The sequence below is a fragment of the Physeter macrocephalus genome, chromosome 18, assembly GCF_002837175.3.
Source record: "Physeter macrocephalus isolate SW-GA chromosome 18, ASM283717v5, whole genome shotgun sequence".
NCBI classification, from domain to species: domain Eukaryota; kingdom Metazoa; phylum Chordata; class Mammalia; order Artiodactyla; family Physeteridae; genus Physeter; species Physeter macrocephalus.
The window spans coordinates 66,240,739-66,257,436 of record NC_041231.1 but is presented as its reverse complement, the minus strand read 5'-3'; the positions used below and the strand labels follow the sequence as shown (position 1 = coordinate 66,257,436).

General features: G+C 37.1%; 1 protein-coding gene across 2 annotated transcripts in view; it reads right to left on the bottom strand.

The window, feature by feature from the left end:
• BMP5 (bone morphogenetic protein 5) overlaps positions 1 to 16,698 on the bottom strand; it is a 119,946-nt gene that overhangs the window by 54,186 nt on the left and 49,062 nt on the right. For both annotated transcript variants that reach the window (XM_007108043.2, XM_024121976.2), the window contains exon 2: positions 8,785 to 8,977. In XM_007108043.2, the coding sequence (XP_007108105.1) occupies positions 8,785 to 8,977 (193 nt within the window). The remainder of the gene's footprint in view (positions 1 to 8,784; positions 8,978 to 16,698) is intronic.

Here is a 16,698-nt window from a genome sequence, read left to right as displayed (position 1 = left end):
GTACATTCTCTACATCTACGTCTTCATTCCTGTCCTGCCCCTAGGTTCATCAGAAACTTTTTTTTTTTTTTAGATTCCATATATATGTGTTAGCATACTATATTTGTTTTTTCTCTTTCTGACTTACTTCACTTTGTATGACAGACTCTAGGTCCATCCACCTCACTACAAATAACTCAATTTCGTTTCTTTGTATGGCTGAGTAATAATCCATTATATATACGTGCCCCATCTTCTTTATCCATTCATTGGTCGTTGGACACTTAGGTTGATTCCATGTCCTGGCTATTGTAAATAGTGCTGCAGTGAACATTCTGGTACATGTCTCTTTCTGAATTACGGTTTTCCACTACTGGGTATACCAACTACTGGGTATATGCCCAGTAGTGGAATTGCTGGGTCGTATGGTAGTTCTATTTTTTGTTTTTTAAGGAACCTCCACACTGTTCTCCACGGTGGCTCTATCAATTTACATTATCACTAACAGTGCAAGACAGTTCCCTTTTCTCCACGCCCTCTCCAGCATTTATTGTTTGTAGATTTTTTGATGATGGCCATTCTGACTGGTGTGAGGTGATACCTCATTGTGCTTTTGATTTGCATTGCTCGAATGATTAGTGATGTTGAGAATCCTTTCATGTGTTTGTTGGCAATCTGTATGTCTTCTTTGGAGAAATGTCTATTTAGGTCTTCCACCCACTTTTGGATTGCATTTTTTTTTGTCTGATATTGAGCTGCATGAGCTGCTTGTATATTTCAGAGATTAATCCTTTGTCAGTTGCTTCATTTGCAAATATTTTTTTCCCATTCTGAGGGTTGCCTTTTCATGTTGTTTATGGTTTCCTTTGCTGTGCAAAAGCTTTTAAGTTTCATTAGGTTCCGTTTGTTTGTTTTTGTTTTTACTTGCATTTCTCTAGGCGGTGGGTCAAAAAGGATCTTGCCATGATTTGTGTCATAATGTGTTCTGCCTACGTTTTCCTATAAGGGTTTTAAAGTGTTTGGCCTTACATTTAGGTCTTTAATCCATTTTGAGTTTATTTTTGTGTATGGTGTTAGGGAGTATTCTAATTTCATTATTTTACATGTAGTTGTCCAGTTTTCCCACACCACTTATTGAAGAGGCTGTCTTTTCTACATTGTATATTCTTGCCTCCTTTATCAAAGATAAGGTGACCATATGTGCGTGGGTTTATCTTTGGGCTTTCTATCCTGTTCCATTGATCTATATTTCTGTTTTTGTGCCGGTACCATACTGTCTTGATTACTGACTTTCATATTTTTCATTGTTAGTGTATAGGAATGCAAGAGATTTCTGTGCATTAATTTTGTATCCTGCTACTTTACCAAATTCATTGATTAGCTCTAGTAGTTTTCTGGTAGCATTTTTAAGATTCTCTATTTATAGTATTATGTCATTGGCAAACAGTGACAGTTTTACTTCTTCTTTTCCAATTTGTATCTTTTTATTTCTTTTTCTTCTCTGATTGCTGTGGCTAAAACTTCCAAAACTATGTTGAATAATAGTGGTGAGAGTGGGCACCCGTGTCATTTACCTGAACTTAGAGTAAATGGTTTCAGTTTTTCACCATTGAGAACAATGTTGGCTCTGGGTTTGTCATATATGGCCTTTATTATGTTGAGGTAAGTTCCCTCTATGCGTACTTTCTGCAGAGTTATTATCATAAACAGGTGTTGAATTTTGTAGAAATCTTATTTTGCATCTGCGAGATTATCATATGGTTTTTATCCTTCAATTTGTTAATATGGTGTATCACATTGATTGATTTGCATATATTGAAGAATCCTTGCATATATTGAAGAATTCCTGGGGTAGATACCACTTGATCATCGTGTGTGATCCTTTTAATGTGCTGTTGGATTCTGTTTGCTAGTATTTTGTTGAGGATTTTTGCCTCTATGTACATCAGAGATATTGGCCTGTAGTTTTCTTTTTTGTGTGATATCTTTGTCTGGTTTTGATATCAGAGTGATGGTGGCCTCATAGAATGAAATGGGGAGTGTTCCTTCCTCTGCTATATTTTGGAAGAGTTTGAGAAGGATAGGTGTTAGTTCTTCTCTAAATGTTTGATAGAATTCACCTGTGAAGCCACCTGGTCCTGGGCTTTTGTTTGTTAGAAGATTTTTAATCACAGTTTCAATTTCAGTGCTTCTGATTGGTCTGTTCATATTTTCTATTTCTTCCTGGTTCAGTCTTGGAAGGTTAAACTGTTCTAAGAATGTGTCCATTTCTTCCAGGTTGTCCGTTTTATTGGCATATAGCTGCTTGTATTAATCTCTCATGATCCTTTGTATTTCTGCAGTGTCAGTCATTACTTCTCCTTTTTCATTTCTAATTCTGTTGATTTGAGTCTTGTCCCTTTTTTTCCTGATGAGTCTGGCTAATAGTTTATCAATTTTGTTTATCTTCTCAAAGAACCAGCTTTTACTTTTATTGATCTTTGCTATTGATTCCTTCATTTCTTTTTATTTCTGATCTGATCTTTATGATTTCTTTCCCTCTGCTAACTTTCGGGGGTTTTTTGTTCTTCTTTCTCTAATTGCTTTAGGTGTAAGGTTAGGTTGTTTATTTGAGATTTTTCTTGTTTCTTGAAGTAGGATTGTATTGCTATAAACTTCCCTCTTAGAACTGCTTTTGATGCATGCCATAGGTTTTGTGTCGTCATGTTCTCATTGTCATTTGTTTGTAGGTATTGTTTGATTTCCACTTTGATTTCTTCAGTGATCTCTTGGTTATTTAGTAGCGTATTTTTTAGCCTCCATGTGTTTGTATTTTTTACAATTTTTTTTCCTATAATTGATATCTAGTCTCATAGTGTTGTCAGAAAAGATACCTGATACAATTTCAATTTTCTTAAATTTACCAAGGCTTGATTTGTGACCCAAGATATGATCTATCCTGGTGAATGTTCCATGAGCACTTGAGAAGAAAGTGTATTCTGTTGTTTTTGGATGGAATGTCCTATTTGGGTGCATAAATATTTCCAAATGTTATATCTTCTTCTTGGATTGATCCCTTGATCATTATGTAGTGTCCTTCTTTGTCTCTTGTAATAGTCTTTATTTTAAAGTCTATTTTGTCTGATATGAGAATTGCTACTCCCGCTTTCTTTTGACTTCCATTGCATGGAATATCTTTTTCCATCTCCTCACTTTCAGTCTGTATGTGTCCCTAAGTCTGAAGTGGGTCTCTTGTAGACAGCATATGTATGGGTGTTTTTGTATCCATTCAGCCAGTCTATGTCTTTTGGATGGAGCATTTAGTCCATTTACATTTAAGGTAATTATTGATATGTCTGTTCTTATTACCATTTTCTTAATTGTTTTGGGTTTGTTTTTGTAGGTCTTTTCCTCCTCTTGTGTTTCCTGCATAGAGAATTTCCTTTAGCATTTGTTGTAAAGCTGATTTGGTGGTGCTGAATTCTTTTAACTTTTGCTTATCTGTAAAGGTTTTAATTTCTCTGTCTAATCTGAATGAGATCCTTGCTAGGTAGAGTAATCTTGGTTGTAGGTTTTTCCCTTTCATCACTTTAAATATGTCCTACCACTCCCTTCTGGCTTGCAGAGTTTCTGTTGAAAGATCAACTGTTAACCTTATGGGGATTCCCTTGTATGTTATTTGTTGTTTTTCCCTTGCTGCTTTTAATATTTTTTCTTTGGGTTTAAGTTTTGATAGTTTGGTTAGTATGTGTCTTGGCGTGTTTCTCCTTGGATTTATCCTGTATGGTACTCTCTGTGCTTCCTGGACTTGATTGACTATTTCCTTTCCCATGTCAGGGAAGTTTTCAACTATAGTCTCTTTAAATATTTTCTCATACCCTTTCTTTTTCTCTTCTTCTTCTAGGACCCCTATAATTCAAATGTTGGTATGTTTAATATTGTCCAAGAGGTCTCTGAGTCTGTCCTCAATTCTTTTCATTCTTTTTTCTTTACTCTGCTCCCTGGCAGTTATTTCCACCATTTTATCTTCCAGCTCACTTATCCGTTCTTCTGCCTCAGTTATTCTATATTGATTCCTCCTAGAGTATTTTTAATTTCAGTAATTATGTTGTTCATCACTGTTTGTTTGATCTTTAGTTCTTCTAGATCCTTGTTAACTCTTTCTTGTGTTTTCTCCATTCGGTTTCCGAGATTTTGGAGCATCTTTACTATCATTACTCTGAATTATTTTTCAGGTAGGTTACCTATTTCGTTTTCATTTATTTGGTCTTGTAGGTTTTTACCTTGCTCCTTCATCTGTAACATATTTTTTGTCGATCATTTTTTTTTTTTTTTAATGGGTGGTGCTGTACTTTTGTCTTACTAGTTGTTTGGCCTGAGATGTCCAGCACTGGAGTTTGCAGGCAGTTGGATAGAGCTCAGTCTTGGCGCTAAGATGAGGACTTCTGGGTGGCCTCACTCTGATTGATATTCCCTGGGGTCTGAGGTTCTCTGTTAGTCCAGCGATTTGGACTCAGAGCCCCCACCACAGGAGCTCAGGCCAGACCTCTGGCCTGGGAACCAAGATCCCGCAATCATGTGGCAGGCGAAGTAATGGTCCCCGAAAGACACGGACATCCAAATCCCTGGAACCGCCTGGCTGATGCACGGCGATGGGGTCCAGAGTTGCCGGAAGGGGCGGGCAGTGGCCTGAGGAGCACAGGGTGGCCTGGTCTCCTCAGAGTCAAAGACAGGCCATCTGCGTTGCCTGCACCGCCCAGAGTGCCAAGGACTCCTTTTGGGCTTGACAGGCGTCTGCACCCCGGATCATGTCTGAGGCCCCTTGAACTGTATTTTAAAGGAGAATTTAACTATTTATCTAAAACTTGGGTTTTCAGGGACAAGTTCACAGATAGCTCCAACTGCTCATAAGTTGGGTGGTGTTCATTTCATTGCTAGACTTAAGAATGTACCAATTCCTTTCATATGAATCAAAGATCAGCTAATTTTTTTTTTTTTTTTGAGGTACGCGGGCCTCTCACTGTTGTGGCCTCTCCCGTTGCGGAGCACAGGCTCCGGACGCACAGCCTCAGCAGCCATGGCTCACAGGCCCAGTCACTCCGCAGCATGTGGGATCTTCCCAGACCGGGGCACGAACCCGTATCCCCTGCATCGGCAGGCGGACTCTCAACCACTGCGCCACCAGGGAAGCCCAAAGATCAGCTAATTTTTTATTAAGAAAAGTCACCTAGCATCATTTTGCTTACTTTATCTTAACATAAACAGTAGCAAATGGTAGCTACTGTTATTATAGAACCACCTACTTACCCTTTGTATACAACCCTCTAAATCCTAGTAAAATAGTTGCTCCTATTAAGCTGTTAACTGATATATTTATTAAGTATCAACTCCGGTCTTTGCATTGTGATAACCACCAGTCTTTCCCACATCATTTGAAATATTTTTATTGTTCTGAAATACTTATTTTTGCTTTTATTTTTGTCTATAGATTTTTAAACTGAGACTCCAAGATGTACATCAATTTCCCCATGTGGGAATTCCAAAGACCCTGCTCTTATTACTATACACTACCATTTTCTACATAGGCTTTGAAATCCTACACAGAAACCTGAAATACACTAAGAGGCGTATGTGCTGTTTCTATATCTTCTGTCCCTTAAATGTCTTTCTTTGGCAGAGAAAGTGGAGTGTAAAAAGGGGATCCTAGATTTACAGACAATAGTACAGCACACGGTTGCATTTTCTTACACTGTGGATTAATGAACCACTGTCAGTGGATGACTGCCTTTTTCAAAGATAAGGAAGGCATTTTACGAGAGATTCTCCCACCTGGTCAATGATACATAAAATTGAAATGTACAGTATGCATGTGTACATTTGTATGTTTCAGACATTGAAGCAAATAATTGGGGGAAAAATTCCATACCCATTACCAAAAACAAATACACAGAAGACAATAGGTATAGTATAACCCTACAGGAGAAAATCATAATTCAGCAACAATACTTAATAGTAAATGTTCAAAAAATGTGAACTTGGTAGAATTGAATTAACATTGAATTGAATTTACTGAATTAAAAATTTCAAAATAATGTTCATTAAATTGAATAGAATTCTATCCAATCTCTGCCACCCTAGAGTCTGGAATGGTAGAGTGAGACAACACCAATCAAAGAGATACATGTACTTTAGATTTTAGAAATCATTTTCAAAGATTTAGGAAAAATATCAGTGAAATTCTGGATCTTAGAGTAGATTAAGTACACATGTTAAAATAAGTAAAGTCTTAGCCAAATTATACCCAACAATACTCAAAGAGCAGGCAGATGGAGTTGTAGAAACATTGAGAATAATATGTTTAACATCAGTTATAATTAGAGAAATACCAAAGTTTCAAGATAGACAAATGTTCCATTTTTAGAGAGAAATGATATTTCCCAAAATTATGAGATCTGATTAAGCATCAATACTCATAAATATTTCAAATGTATTATTAATAAAAATCAGTATGGGTTCATTCATAAGTAAATCTATATATTATTAGCAATGGACTCTTCTATTAGTCCTTTATTCTCATGATTGTTATTATGTTTTAAATTATGTAACTATAGTTAACATACTTAGAAAATAGAGTGAAAGAAAGCTCAAAGGTAGCTAGTTCAATGGATGACATTCAAAAATATCCTGAGCAGATAGAACAATGGACCTAAATAAAAGTTAGGACCTTTAATTGTGATCAGTGTAGATGTCTATATTTAGTTTCAAACAATTAAAAAATAAATAGGGGCCTGGTGTACAAACAGTTCCTGTAAAAAATACTTGGTATGTCAAATAACAAAGTACAAATTCAACTTTCATAAAAATATACTGTGAATGGTCAAAAGGTAAGATAATTCAAGTATTTTAGGATATGTTCATGGAAGAAGTATCCCATTCATGGGTAATGATAATTTCAAAACTGTATCAAACAAATTCATAGTGCTGAGGCTAAAAAAAAAAAAAAAATCACTTAAGACACTATCCCTTCTTTAAGGAGCTCACCAGCCCAAGTGTGGAAACAGATGCAGAAAAGGAGAATTATAAATAAAATATTTGTTAGCTATGGCAATATAATATATGGCAATATTTGGAGCATTCTTTTCAATTCTAGTCATTCAATTTTAAAAGACACCCCCATTATTTAGTATTTAAAAGAATAATGTAGTATGCCAGGCCCTGTCCCTGTGAGAAAAAAATTAGTATCCTCATTTTATAAATGGAACCACAGAATTGAAATTTAAAACAAAAAACAAAAAATTCACCCACAAATAGCTAGTACATGTTAGAGCTGAGAAAAGAACAGAGATCTTTCTGCCTTGAAATTAGTGCTCTTAAAATAACAGTGTACAGGGCTTCCCTGGTGGCGCAGTGGTTGAGAATCCGCCTGCCGATGCAGGGGACACAGGTTCGTGCCCCGGTCCGGGAAGATCCCACATGCCGCGGAGCGGCTGGGCCCGTGAGCCATGGCCGCTGCGCCTGCGCGTCCGGAGCCTGTGCTCCGCAACGGGAGAGGCCACATCAGTGAGAGGCCCGCGTACCACAAAAAAATAAAAATAAAAAAAATTTTTTTAAAATAACAGTGTACAGAGATGAGTATTTATTAAGGTGTGCCCGGCTAAACCAGTGTTTCATAGGATATTAAGTATTACAGACCCAAAGTAAAAGATTCCATAGTCAAATAATTTTGAGGAAGACTATGAAAAACCGATTGACAAGTTTCTTTACCATAAAGACCTTGCACGACTTTACTATTCTGATATGCATGGTGAATCTCCTAAAACATGGTCTAACAAGTAGACTTTTCAAATGCTTTTGACCCCAGAAGGTTTTTATTCTTTTTCTTCATTGAGTACTGTGAGGGGCTAGTGTTCCATGGAACACCCATTGAGAAATCCTGCTCACTAGAAGACCAAGAAAAATCCAAAGGTCCGGAACTAGAAATATTCAGTAAGGAGAGAAAGAGGCCTTAGTGAGCTCATGACAGCTGTCTTTAAATATTTATCTCATCAAATAAGGACATAGTATTTCCTCAAAGGGAAAATCTAGATTTAATGAATGGAAGACAAATTTCACCTCAGTATAATATTCCAATAAGAATTTTCTTTAAAAATGTAAGAGCTGTCCAACAAAAGTGCTAATCATTTGTAAAAGGTGTTACCCAAGCAATTTCTGCACTGGTCTGAAAACACCACTAAAGTCCCTTTCTAATTCTTATATGTGATGGCTCATTTGCAGTAATTATCAGCTGAGGTTTTCATACATTTAGTATTTCAGATTCTCTGTCCCTTTTTGTACCATTTTGAATTAAGCATTTTATAGACAGTAGACATACAGGTTAACTGTCAGAATCTATTGCAAATACAATGTCTTCCATAAAAATCCACATAACACTACACACAGTTTACACTATGCCAGGGAAAAATAAAGCCACTCTTCTCCAATTTATAAAACAACAAGTAATTTAAATCATCTTAATTATAAATTTCATATGTGCAGAATAAAATGAAAGTTTTCTCATTTACAAAATGAGGTGAAGGGCCTGAAAATCACATACAGGGGAGCATGAGACCGCCTAGCACACAGATTGGTGTAAGGAGTAGGAAAAAGCTGTGAAATGTACAAGACACGTTTCAGATCAGTTACATGTATCTTTCACGTGTCTATACCTGCCTTGATGCCATTACACTCAAAGAAGCATGATTTGATAGACCACGTGGGTTATCAATGGATTTTACTACAATGTAACATTTATTTGCTAGGATAATAAGTCAGATATAAATTTGATACCTATTTGTGTATTCCTTGATGATCTGATATATGCTAATCTTAATTGTTTCATTTTCAAATCGACTGTTGCTCCGGTCCTTATATATCCTGAATTCTGCTGCTGTCACTGCTTCTCCATGAGGAATCTGAGTAAGATCAAACCGGAACTCTTTGTAATGCCTTCGCTGGTGAGAAAAATCCTTGTCTCTTTCAACTGAAAAAAAAAAAAAAAAAAAAAAGGAAGTAAAAAGTTAGGCCTTTATAAAGTATGGAAATTAATGGTAAATTCTTTCACTTTGAAAACAAACAAGCAGATGTTATAAAACTGGGAAAACATAAAACCACAGACTCATATGTGATTCCAGTTAAAGGAAATTCCACAAACCAACAGCCTTTAGTTCAAAAGCAATATAACCTCTGTGGTTTTATACAAATTCCTGGCTCCTAAATGGAAAGGTTATCCAAAAATGTTTTTAAAAGTGAAGGTTGTAAAGATATTACTAGTGTGTATCAAGTACCAGAACAGAGAAGGGTTCATACAGGAATTAGCACTCTGTGATAGAAAGCTCGAGAGTTCCAGGTGAAGTCAATGGTGAGATTTAGCACAGTCGAGGGAGGAAAGTCGGAAGGAGGCCCGAGGAGCTGCTGGCACAGTGGGGCTGTGTTTATGAAATTTTAGAGGTCAAGGAAACAAAACAAATGCATTTTCACAAGAAAGATTGTTTCTAAAGTGTCTTCCTGGGAGATGTTTTTCCTCCTTTTAGCAAGACGTTTTTCCTCCTTTTAGCAAATGCAAAGCTCTACCTTTTTTAATGCACTTTCATTAGTTCTTATAGATTATTGAGTGCAACCTCCCCAACCCATGGTGCAGCATCCAGTCTCCCAAAGATCTCTGCTCTTATGCAAATTTGAGAGAGGAACATATTTCCGCCTTCAGCAACCTTCCTAGCAAATGAGGTCAGAGAATTTTTCCTCTTGGGAATATTAAGGAGTGCTGAGGGATTCAGGACAGTGTCAGGCATATCATTACATAATCCAGCTTTGTAAAATGATGTATTATTGGATACAGTCTATGCTTGCTACTGACCAGTGTTCTTGGCCTTTCCTAATCAATAGAAATTGATAAGAGGCCAGACAAGAAATGCAGACAAGGCTTTACTGGGGGCCCTGCTATAGCAGGGGGGAGCAAAAACAAGTAACAGGTTCCCTTGCTTGCTCCCAAGTTGGGGTGAGCTGGTTCCTTATATGGGGTGAGGGTAGGGGTGTGTCCAGGAGTTGGGCTAGAGGGGTGGCTTGCCCACCCCTTACGTGGTGCTGTGTGCAGGGGGCATGCACAGTACCCTGCTTTTGCTCCTGACACCCTGTTTTTGCTCCAGGCTCTTCAGAAGTGGCAATTGGGTTTTTTGCCTTTTTGTATCTTGTTGTCCATAATTTGCCCCAACTACTCATGAACGCAGCTATATTTAGTCCCTTATAGTTTATTTGTATTTTATTGCTTAAGGAGAGATGTTTGTCCAGGTGCAAGCACTGCAGCAAAGGGTCCCAGGTCCCAGGTCACAGCCTGTCTCTTGCTGGGTACCAAAATCTTTCTTAAGGAACCACCTATTAAAAGGGCTCATTTTTAGTAATGCAATATCATTTGATGGAATTAAGTTTCTCAGTGCTGGTAGGTTTCTCAAAATCTCAGTTACCTCAGATAATATAGGACAGATTACAAAAAAAATAATTCACTGTAAAGCATTGTGTTCCAAGTGTCTCACAAACCTACAATAATTTTTTAAAATATATCCAGTGACATTTCATTGCTGAAATGTTGTTACAAGAAGATAAAAGATGTATGTTATATAAACAATTCACAATGTTCAAAAATTGGATTAAGACACAAAAAATATCTTTAGGAAGTTAATTGAAATGATACCAACACTGCTAAAAATATATGAAACTTGGGATCCTTAACTAGAGGAAGGGTCAAGATTAAGGAAGAGAGAAGGCAAGCATGATCATCGAGGAGTGATTTTTGGGAACCCAGGCTGCTGGACTCCTAAATTCTAGTGCCAGACAGGGCTCCATGTCTGAGAGGAAGTTCATGACAAAGGAACCCACAATTCCTTGCCTTCATCCTCCAAAATAATCTCTGGTTTATTTTCTCCAGAGGAGTAGGAGATGGTTTAAGAGAGCTAGGAGCTCAGCCCCACCTCCATCTCAGACATCTACACCAGCAAAGAGGAAAAATGTAAGCTACACCTGGAGGCATTTTCCTCCCATGGACTTGGTGAGAACAGGTGCTCTCAGGCTGCCTGGCTACACCAACACCACCTCCCATGACTCATGAGGTTTTGTTTTATTTAAGTATCATTATCTTGGTCCTAAGAGAGGTCCTTTCCCCTGGAGAGATCATTAATTAACTTTCCCTAAATAAGGGGGATGACTGCATTTTTAAGATCCTATTTTGATCCATAATTTAAACCTCTTTTCTGTCTGAGCTCCAACTGGCAGTAGTGTAGACTGCTATGAACGGGTCTCCATCTCCAAAGCGTAAGGGCAGAAAATACCTACAAACTGGATTTCTAATAACTAGAGTGTACGTATGAATATTAAAACTAGCCACAACTCTTGTTTACAGGAAAACTACATTTTTTTTTAAAGAATCAATTTTATTAATTTATTTTTGGTTGCATTGGGTCCTTGTTGCTGCATGCAGACTTTCTCTAGTTGTGGCGAGCAGAGGCTACTCTTCAGTGCGGAGCACAGGCTCTAGGTGCGCAGGCTTCAGTAGTTGTGGCACACGGGCTCAGTAGTTTCGTCTTGCAGGCTCTAGAGCACAGGCTCAGTAGTTGTGGTGCACCGGGCTTAGTTGCTCAGCAGCACATGAGATCTTCCCGGAGCAGGGCTCAAACCCGTGTCCCCTGCATTGGCAGGCAGATTCTTAACCACTGCGCCAACAGGGAAGTCCCAACAAAGAACTACATTTAATTCACTGTAAACTTGTCTTTTCTGATCCTAATTTAAACAAAGTAGATGACATCATGAAACAGTATTTAAATAGAACTGTTCTAAGCATTTTATTGATATTAACATATTACACTTCATAACAACCTATGAGGTAGGTTCTGATATCATCCTCATTTTGAAGATGAAGAAACTGAGGAGGCAGAGAAAAGAAATACCTTGCCAAAGAATTTGAATCCAAGCATTTGATGCCACCAAGCTATGGTTCTTAAATGCCAGGATAGGCTGCTTCTGCTTAGAAACTACTACTTTGTCCTAATTTACTAAGTATTTATGCTTTAATAAAGATCTGATAAATTAGGAGTTTGGGATTAACAGAAACACACCACTATATATAAAATAAGTAAACAAGGACCTATTGTATAGCACAGGGAACTATACTCAATATTTTGTAATAACCTATAATGAAAAAGAATATATATATAATATATATTAATATATGTATGAATCATTTTGCTGCACACTTGAAACACGTTGTAAATGAACTATACTTCAATTAAAAAAAAGAAAAAAAAAAGGAAAAGTGATCTGAAATCTTGCATTCACAAGTCCAAAATCCAAAAAGCTCTGAAAACTGAAAATTTGGCTTCAACTTCATTTGGCAGAAGAACTGGAAATTAACTGATTTGATGTGACTTTAAAGTCCCTATTTATCTCACTTTAACTTACTGGTTTGCTGCAGAAATGTTCCTGGTGTTTGACTATGTGGCACTGCCCCAGACTCTGCTGAGGAGTTCCATACTTTATGATCTAAGCATTCATCAGTCATTCAAAAATAAATATTCTCTATTCTGAAAGTCAATATTCAAAATTCTAAGTGATAACAATCATTATTCAATTTTTCATTAACAATCAATTTTATATTTGAAATTTAGACAAAAATAACTATAGTCTTGGACATAAGGGCTTTGACATGAGTTTGTTAGCGTCCAATCTAAAGCATACACCTGCGTAATGCAGATGAGTATTGAATTCATATTATGTGAAGTCATCTACTGTTCTGGAATCCCCTGTGAGATGTTAGTGTAATAAAGTGGAAAGCTAGAATTTCAGCTGTTATTATAAAATTTCAGCTTTCTAATCCAGGCTCTTTAACCTAAACCCTTAAGGGGGCAGATTTTCAAAGAGTTTAATAAAATTTTATATTAAATACACCACACAGAATAAAGTTGTAGTGCAGATTTGTCCAGTGATTCAAATTCCTATATCCTACTGCTTTGAATTATAATTGCCCTGGTAAATTCCATGGGACATGTTGCAGTGAGTAATGGAATAAAAGTAGTACTTATATAGCCTTGCACTCCTAATGATGGTCACAAATATTCACAAGGTAATTTCAGTTACCTAGGGAGGTGTCAAATATTAATATCCCTGACTTAAGAATAAGAAATTGGGTGATAAAAAAAATAAAAAATAAAAAAATATATATATTTATGAAAAAAAAAAAAAAAAAGAAATTGGGTGATAACAGCTAGGTGGTAACAGATGTGTGTCTTCTAAAGCTCATTGTAAATCTTTGTTCAATGTCCATACCACCTACATAATGACATCCTACTTAGAGACTAGTTCGTTGTTAGTACCGGTGACCCTTGAACAGTATAGGGTCCAGGAGAACTGACTCCCTGTGCAGTCAAAAAATCTGCATATAACTTTGACCCCACAAAAACTTAACTACTAATAACCTTACTGATAACATAAACAGTTGATTAATACATATTTTGTATGTTATACGTATATCTACATGTATTTTATGCATTCATGACATACCTAACTTTTCTAAAATTTTCCTGATATTTCTAGGTTATGCTCTTCATGTCTGAGTTTTTTCAAATTGCTGCAAGTCTCCAAAAAAATTTCCAATATATTTATTGAAAAAAATCTGCATATAAGTGCACCCGCGCAGTCCCACCCATGCTGTTCGAGACTCAACTGTATATTCAAACAATGTTAATCAGCAATACACAAAAATGTGGAGAACAGGTGGAGAAGCAAGGGTTTGATCACCAGTGTGCAATTGGCATCTAACACAATACAATGCCTGATCCGAAGAAGTCTTCTAATAAACATTGGTTGAATGAAAGACTATGAACAGATCAAAAGCTGGTTCTGTCTTTTCACTCAGCACCATCCTGCTGCATTCCCCATTGACTGAGGGCATGATAATTTATTTAACTCTCATTTGGGAGGGCATATATTTTATTTAATACTCACTTATGCCCATAAGTTTCTATTACTTGCTCAAGAGCCCACAACCTATAATTGGGAGAGAAGAGATTTCAACCCAGTGTCAAGATTTCAACTCCCAAAGCCCTCAACAACACGACCCTGTGTGTTTGTTTGTTTGTTCTGGATGTAGTTTTGTTTGTTTTATCTAATTATCCCTCAGGAGAGTTGATATTTCAATGCTTACATTCTTCTCTACGAGATGCTCCTACCCTACAGAGGATGCCATACATTCTGGACTCCGCTCCTTCTAGAACTCATTTCCTCCAATCTTTGTCTTAGCAAAAGTTGTATCATATTCACTTATTTAATACTGATTCCATCTCTTATCTAAGAAAATGTTTATGAATAAGCAAGTGATTGTATTCACGACCTGAATTAGCATTATATAATATCTCTATTAGCATGCAACTTTTCCTACAACTATATTTTAAAAACAACCCTCCCAAAACAGATGAAAGAGAACATACACACACATTTCATATTCCTTAGATGTAAGCTTTTTATAGGAGCTATCTTTGCCTTGTTCATATTGTGATGATTTTATATATTAAATATATTATGTTTCTCCATAAATTACAGTGTGATGTATAACACATTGCAATTGTAAATGGCTTGAGAAGCTTAAAACATAAACAAATAAACAAGTAGAAAAAAATCATTAAAATATATACTATTGGGGGGTTTTGATTCATAGTGTATTAAATATTTGGACCTTTCAATTCATTTTTTCATTTCTATGTTACATCAACAAACCATGTGTGAGTTTCCAAAACATCTTTGTTATAATTTCTAATAAAATCTGTGTTACCAGATTAAAATCTGCCAGACTCCATAAAAGTCATGATTACATTCCTATTTAGTGGTAGAAGAGATCTCCTCATTCCCAGACAAGACAAAGAAAAACAAAGTGAAACAAAACAAAACAAAAAAGCAGAAGGGTGAGCTCACTCAAGCCAGACCCAGACTTGTCCAAGGACATAAAACGACACAAGGGTTAAAACAGGTTGAGACCAAGAGGTTAACACTTGTCTCTGGTGGAGACCATTTCCTCATCCCATACCATAGACACCATTTCTCTCATGTGAAGTGGAAAAGAGAGTTTAGGAGCAAATATAACCAGATTTAAAACACACATCCTGTATCAGTTGATTCACCTTTGAAAACTGCACTTAAAAAGAGAACACATGTATATGTATAGCTGATTCACTTTGCTATAAAGCAGAAACTAACACACCATTGTAAAAAAAAAAAAAAAAAAAAAGAGAGAGCGAGAACACAACCACCTGCCCAGACGGCTATTTTCATATCTGCTTATATATCTAACCAAATCAACAGGCTGTATTTTGCCAACCAGCCATAAAAACATGACACTGATGCCTTGCACTCATCTCCCACTGTCATTTATGATACATGCTTGTTTTGAAGGTCGTTACATGTAAACCAGTGACTATCACCATAAATTAAACAAGTCCATCAACACAGGGTTGTTTATCTCCCTGAGCTGATAGTGGCCCACAGTGCTCTCTACAAAAATTAAAGAGTTGCTTTCTGCATATACATGCACACCGACTTACAGAAAAGAAACCATCAAAAATCAGCCAAATTGATACAGCTTACCACTCAAAACATGATCATAACGATGGTAGGGAATGTACCTCCTTCTGTTTCCAAACATTTCCATCTATGAACCAGCTAGAACAACTGAAAGGTCACCTACACTGACAGAACCAGAGAATGAATTTATTTTTAGAGTTTGGTTTTTTTAAAAAGTGGCAACATCAAAGCATGCAAGAGGTAAAATATGAATCAGAAGACTCGCATTCCATGAGTCATGGGCTGAGAGTGAAAAGAAACAGGATCGCCTTTATAGAAGCACCAAACTACATTCTAAATGCTCTAAATTGCCAACGTTCTGCAAAGATTAAGCTTCTTGTGTTTAAAGACAAGACGTACGCTGAAGCCTTTTATTGCTGAGATATAACTTAACAGAAGTTAATGACTGATGGCAGTCTCCTTTTTCCAAACAGACACCTCTCTGAATGACTTTATCATAAGCAGAAATTGAATAGAAATGTCCTGACTGGGGCTTCCCTGGTGGCGCGGTGGTTGCGCGTCTGCCTGCCGATGCAGGGGAACCGGGTTCGCGCCCCGGTCTGGGAGGATCCCACGGGCCGCGGAGCGGCTGGGCCCGTGAGCCATGGCCACTGGGCCTGCGCGTCCGGAGCCTGTGCTCCGCAACGGGAGAGGCCGCAGCAGAGGGAGGCCCGCATACCACAAAAAAAAAAAAAAAAAAAAAAAAAAAAATGTCCTGACTAAATATTTTGCTGTCTACAGTATCTGAAGAGTAGAACTAATTAACAGAGGATTGCAGTTTTATCTATTTAGTGATTTATCTGCTGTCTTAAGAGGATGCATCCATGGGCAATCGGTCTTAATCTCCCACACAAGGGCTGTAACTTGGAAGATTCAAATAGAATCAGTAGCTGCAACACAAAGATAGTGTTTTCCCAGGAGTGCAGCCAGCTGTTGAAAGAATACAGATCATTGTTTGCTGCTGAGTGCAAAAAATCATTAAGAGATTACTCATAGAATTATTACTTATCTGTGTTACATTTTAAAGTGAAAGAAAAAAAGCAAAGTTATCCTGTGACTACCAAGATGTCTCACCTCTCAAGGCATCTTTCACTGACTAGTCCACTG